Genomic DNA, 5,750 nt, shown 5'->3' on the forward strand with positions numbered 1-5,750 from the left:
AGTTGTTGAAAAAATATGATTAGGAGGGGGGACAACATTGCCAGTTTAGTTTATTTTCATATTTTTTAATGCATTTCAAGTCAAGTCCACGATCTCCTTCAAATAAATGCTGATCTTGATTTTGTCTCATTTTTTTGTTTCAGAGTTTGGCTGGTTAAATCACACAAGCCCAAGCAAATACCTCGCTGATCATCGTTCCAAGGTAATTTAGCTGCGTGAGGTTTCAGAGTTTGGCTGGTTAAATCACACAAGCCCAAGCAAATACCTCGCTGATCATCGTTCCAAGGTAATTTAGCTGCGTGAGTCCGAATTTCTAACTGTAGATAAGTAGACATTTGAACATAATTATTTATTATTATAAAGATTATAATTGTAAAAAAAAGCAGAAGAAGAAAATGGAAAAATTATGATTCATTAAAACGCATCCGTAGTCATACCACCTAGATAACAGAATTCACTAGTCATGAATCATGATTTTCAATTTACATGACCTAGATAACAGAATTCACTAGTCATGAATCATGATTTACAATTTACATTTCATTTGAAGGTCACTATGATTTACACTTTACACAACTTGTAAGTAGTGCAAGTGTACTTGTGACTTGGGCTGAGGTTATGTTGATGTTTAAGGTTGCTGTATAATTTACCCTAGCCCTAGATTCTTGAACGGAATGTATGCTATTAATGTGGTTTCTGGTCAGTTTTTGATTCACATAGATTTTGTTCTTGTACCTATGATTTTTAATTTCCATCGAAGGATTCATAAAGGTTCTGTGAAGAACCCTCTTTTTCATAGTAAATTACGGGGATGGGAGGATTTTATTTTTGGGTAGTTGATTAAATCTTTGAAATTCAAGAGGAGTTGTATTCTCCAATTACGGACATATCGTGCAGTGAACATATTATAGGTAGATATAAGATTTAACATGTTCATGTTCCATAATTTTTCTAGAAACTCACATAAATTCCTCAAGGATTATGATTATGACGGAGAGCTTCTTCAAAATCGTGGATGTTGTGATAATCACTGATGGGAGTTACAATCGTTTTACTACCTGTTACTATTCTGCTGTAGTCGTACTTTGCCAAGACTTTTATCACAACTCAAGCTAAAGAAAGAGCAACAATCATTCCTATAACTACATACATGCCTCGGTGGCGTAGTGGTCAAGACGCTCGCCTGGTAATCAGGAGGGCGTGGGTTCGATCCCAGCCGAGGTATGGAATTTTATAAACAAGTAATCAAGTAAATAAATTTGTAAAAATACTGGTATGTTCATGAGCTGGTTTAGATAGTCAGAATGGTTTGCTCCTTGTTTTATGCTCACAATATTATGTGAATACTACCAGAATAAGGACTATGTTAACCATGTAGTAAAGTCCGTTTCGCCCGCAGCAACCTAAACTTGTCTTTAGTCACCGGAACTACCGGAAGTAGGTATCTTCAATCTTATCCTATTTGGATTTTGGTTATGTAATGAGACCACGATTAAATGTACTAAACATGATTTTATAACTTGTACTAAACAAAGCAATCAATCCTGTACGCCAGTGGCGATACATTGTTTATCCATATTCCATTCGTCAAAACAGAACTGATTGCTGTTCAACGCTTGTGGTTTGAAATGTTTGAATGTTCAACATGTATGGCTCCTATTGAATGCAGAACATTCCAATTCTCAGTTTAATTAGTGGGATAATACATTGCCTGTACGCTAGTGGCGATACATTGTTTATTGTTTATTAGAGGTGGCAAAGATCGGTTCACTTTAGGGAATAAGTTCCAACCGTTCAGTTCCTTTCATGGAACTGTTCCCAATATAAGTTATGGCTCTTATTGAATGCAGAACATTCCAATTCTCAGTTTAATTAGTAGGTTAAAACATTGCCTGTCCTGTACGCTAGTGGCGATACATTGTTTATCCATATTCCATTCGTCAAAACAGAACTGATTGCTGTTCAACGCTTGTGGTTTGAAATGTTGGAATGTTACTGCTGATGCATTCTGATATTCTGACCACAATCTCCACATGCATTTTGAAATAATATTTCATATTGCTTATTGATAATGATGAATTGTTTTCGTAACTATCAAATCCTTCATAGAAATATTTTGCGAATTGTGGTGAATTTGAAAGTTAAAAGATGGTTTCTAATGTTTGCATCCACTGACATTTGCCGTTTGTTTACCAGGACTAAATACTTGACGTTTTGTAATACCATTTGCTCTGTTTTTCATTCGTATGTTTTAGGTGAAAACTGGCAACGAAGAAATAGGACACGACCGAAAAATCCAAGAAGAAATTCAAGTATGTCCTTAACGCTAAGAGAAAAACTCAATGGATCTAGATTTTTCGATTTTTTCGTAAGTCCGTATACAGTCAGAACACTGAAGCCGTTTATCTACCGAGATAATGTCATGCACCCGCCTTGGTTGCAGTTGATGGAAGACATCGAACATTTCGATAAAAAGAGACTGAATAAACCCTCATTTCAGTTAAGGATGAATTTTTTACACGATCATAACTATTACAACACGGGAATAACCGCCCTAGTGATCACAGATGATGAAACTGTTGAAAACTCGGAGAGAGATCCAAGAGATAGTTTTAGTACTGACACAGATACAAGTATACCTTGGTTGCAGTTGATGGAAGAGATCGAACATTTCGATAAAAAGAGACTGAATAAACCCTCTTTTCAGTTAAGGATGAATTTTTTACACGATCATAACTATTACAACACAGGAATACCCGCCCTAGTGATCACAGATGATGAAACTGTTGAAAACTCGGAGAGAGATCCAAGAGATAGTTTTAGTACTGACACAGATACAAGTATGTATGAAGATAATAGAGAAGATTCTGATAGAACGGAGAGTGCTGATGAACTAGACAAAGGCGCTGAAGAAACATTTCCCGCCCTAGTGATCACAGATGATGAAATTGTTGAAAACTCGGAGAGAGATCCAAGAGATAGTTTTAGTACTGACATAGATACAAGTATGTATGAAGATAATAGAGAAGATTCTGATAGAACGGAGAGTGCTGATGAACTAGACAAAGGCGCTGAAGAAACATTTGGCCCACGTGATATTGGATCTCCTGGAAGGGAAGTAGTAAGAGAAAGCATAAATGTTGAAAAAGAAGAATTAGAACATAAATATCCATGTGATGACAAAGGCTTAATAATACACGAAGAAATCAGGGATAAGACACATGCAAAAGGGGAAAGAGGAAGCGAGGACGAAACACATTGTACAGAAGATAAAGAAAGAAATGTTTTCAAGAATACAGAAGATATACGCGAACGAACAAAGATAAGGAAAATTTTTCCAACAAAGCACAAATTGTCAACACAGAGAACAATAGACTTCTGCTACGTACGGGAAGAGCATATTCGAGCCATTAATACACTAGTCGAAGAACATTTCTGGCCCAATATCAACATGAAGGAATGCACGCTATACCCTGAATTCACGGTGGTTGCCTTGTACAAGAAGTTGGTTGTAGGACTGGGTGCCATGATACCAAATCCAAACAAGTACAATGAAACTTACATTACATTCCTAGTGACCAGACGGTATTGGCAGAATGCAGGCATAGGAAGCTTCATGTTATATCATCTGATAGAATCATGTCAGAGTACTCACATTACGCTGCATTGCTCGGTGTCCAGGTTCGAAGCCCTGAACTTGTACTTTAAGTTCGGATTTAAAGTTCAATGTGTGGTGTTGAACTTTTACAAGCCGTACCTGAGCTCTCACCCTAATGTAGACATATCTCCTCACGCTTACTATCTGAAATACAGCAGGGATATTAATTAACTCGGGGGAAATATCTTGCGCTCCAGCTTTCTACAGGAACGGTGGAATTTGTGAAATTAAAAAAATAAATTTTTAAAACTCTAGAAGCGTAGGTGTTGGAGTATGAAAAATGAATCTCGTTCAATTTCGTTAAGAAATTTAATAAGCTCCGAGTTTTAAGAAAATATACGGTAAAGAAAGTTTAATTAACTCGGGGGAAATATCTTGCGCTCCAGCTTTCTACAGGAACGGTGGAATTTGTGAAATTAAAAAAATAAATTTTTAAAACTCTAGAAGCGTAGGTGTTGGAGTATGAAAAATGAATCTCGTTCAATTTCGTTAAGAAATTTAATAAGCTCCGAGTTTTAAGAAAATATACGGTAAAGAAAGTTTATCCAATGTAGTCTCTCATTTTTTCATAACCTACATATTTCAGGATAAAGTTTTTAGACTGAACAATCTATTCCTATTAGTTCTAATTACTTAACCAATAATTATGTATGTATACTCCGAAAAGTCTGTGATGAAAATTAATAAATAAATTGTGCTCTAGCAGCAAAGATCTCACAAAAATGTATTTTCCCTTTTATCATCTAGGTCAGATTGATTAGAACCCCCCCCCCTTCCTCAAAGGTCGAGAGCGACTACCTATCTCGTTTCCACAGTAATTTTTCCAATAAATTTTTATTGATCTTCAATTAAATAAGTTACCTATCACACATCTGACCCACTTTCTCTCGGCTTGTGGCTAATAACTTTTTCAATTCCACATGTAGATAAGTAGATATACCAATAGGGACTGTGTGTGAATGCAACTCAGGTTGTTTTCTGACAGGGGTTTCCCACGGTTTTCATCAAGCTGTCTTGTTAAAGAAAGTTTATCCAATGTAGTCTCTCATTTTTTCATAACCTACATATTTCAGGATAAAGCTTTTAGACTGAACAATCTATGCCTATTAGTTCTAATTACTTAAACAATTATGTATGTATACTCCGAAAAGTCTGTGATGAAAATTAATAAATAAATTGTGCTCTAGCATTAAAGATCTCACAAAAATGTATTTTCCCTTTTATCATCTAGGTCAGATTGATTAGAACCCCCCTTCCTCAAAGGTCGGGAGCGACTACCTATCTCGTTTTCACAGTAATTTTTCCAATAAATTTTTATTGGTCTTCAATTAAAGTTACCTATCACTAGTGATGGGTAAATACCCGGGTACTTATTTTTGGGGTAAATACCCTGGGTATTTACCCGGGTAAATACCCAATTTTTATAAATTTAGTGGTTGGGTGGAAGAGCTCCTCCAAGAAAACCCACAGTAAGGGGAAAAAGTAATGTAATCAGATGGTCAGAAGGGCAATTTTTTATCGCATTTGGGTAGCCGAATAAGGATTGAATGGGCTTTCTTTATTCGGCTACCCCATAAGGGTGATTTTTCAGTGGATATTTTATATGCAGTGTATTTTTGGCTCATGCAGTAACCCAGTTTACCCAGTACTGTATTATTTCCGCAAACGAGTACTCCCCTCCCCCCTCCTGTCCTGCTATCAGGTGTTCCTGTTATCTCGGTTTAACAAGAGTAACCCCTCCCTATCTCTATCTCTCTTGTACCTCTTGATTTTGAGATGCGAGCTTAAGGCGTGTCCAAACATAGTCGACCACCTTTAGGCTGCGATTTCATTGGGTAAGATTAGACAAGTTAGTCTTACGACGCGACACGCGCCGTGTCGTTACTTGGCATTTGATTTATCATTTGATCGCGCAACAAACGACCTACTTTTCAGCGTTTGATTCGATCGTCAGGACTTTTCTCGTCTGAAATTCAACTGAACCGCGGCCTTATTTGAGAGAGGAGGAAGCTGTGACAAGTCACTAAGTTCTTATCAGTTCGGACGCATCGTTTGTTTTCACTTAACAGTTCATTAGGTGATAAGAGCCTGT

At 36.8% G+C, this 5,750-nt stretch overlaps 1 protein-coding gene across 3 annotated transcripts; it reads left to right on the top strand.

Annotated features, from left to right (window-relative positions):
- Positions 1–222: 222 nt before the first annotated feature.
- LOC103506977 lies at positions 223–4,000 on the top strand. 3 transcript variants are annotated; one of them, XM_017443120.2, is made up of 4 exons: positions 223–286; positions 2,256–2,549; positions 2,757–2,916; positions 3,082–4,000. In XM_017443120.2, the coding sequence occupies exons 2-4, from the start codon at positions 2,315–2,317 to the stop codon at positions 3,827–3,829; spliced, it is 1,143 nt and encodes a 380-aa protein (XP_017298609.2). In that variant the 5' UTR covers positions 223–286; positions 2,256–2,314; the 3' UTR covers positions 3,830–4,000. The 3 variants fall into 3 exon arrangements, with proteins under 3 accessions (XP_017298609.2, XP_026677740.1, XP_026677741.1); XM_026821939.1 differs by lacking the exons at positions 223–286; positions 2,256–2,549 and having other exon boundaries at positions 2,644–2,774; positions 2,940–4,000; XM_026821940.1 differs by lacking the exons at positions 223–286; positions 2,256–2,549 and having other exon boundaries at positions 2,644–2,761; positions 2,927–4,000.
- The last annotated feature ends 1,750 nt before the right edge of the window (positions 4,001–5,750 follow it).

Source organism: Diaphorina citri, unplaced genomic scaffold, assembly GCF_000475195.1.
Source record: "Diaphorina citri unplaced genomic scaffold, Diaci psyllid genome assembly version 1.1 scaffold278, whole genome shotgun sequence".
In the NCBI taxonomy this organism is placed as follows: domain Eukaryota; kingdom Metazoa; phylum Arthropoda; class Insecta; order Hemiptera; family Psyllidae; genus Diaphorina; species Diaphorina citri.

Coding starts and splice junctions, on each gene's coding strand:
- LOC103506977 (XM_017443120.2), top strand. CDS start 2,315: ATGTCCTTAACGCTAAGAGAAAAACTCAATGGATCTAGATTTTTCGAT. Junction 2,550..2,756: donor CTATTACAACACGGGAATAA/CCGCCCTAGTGA, acceptor ACACAGGAATAC/CCGCCCTAGTGATCACAGAT. Junction 2,917..3,081: donor GACAAAGGCGCTGAAGAAAC/ATTTCCCGCCCT, acceptor CGCTGAAGAAAC/ATTTGGCCCACGTGATATTG.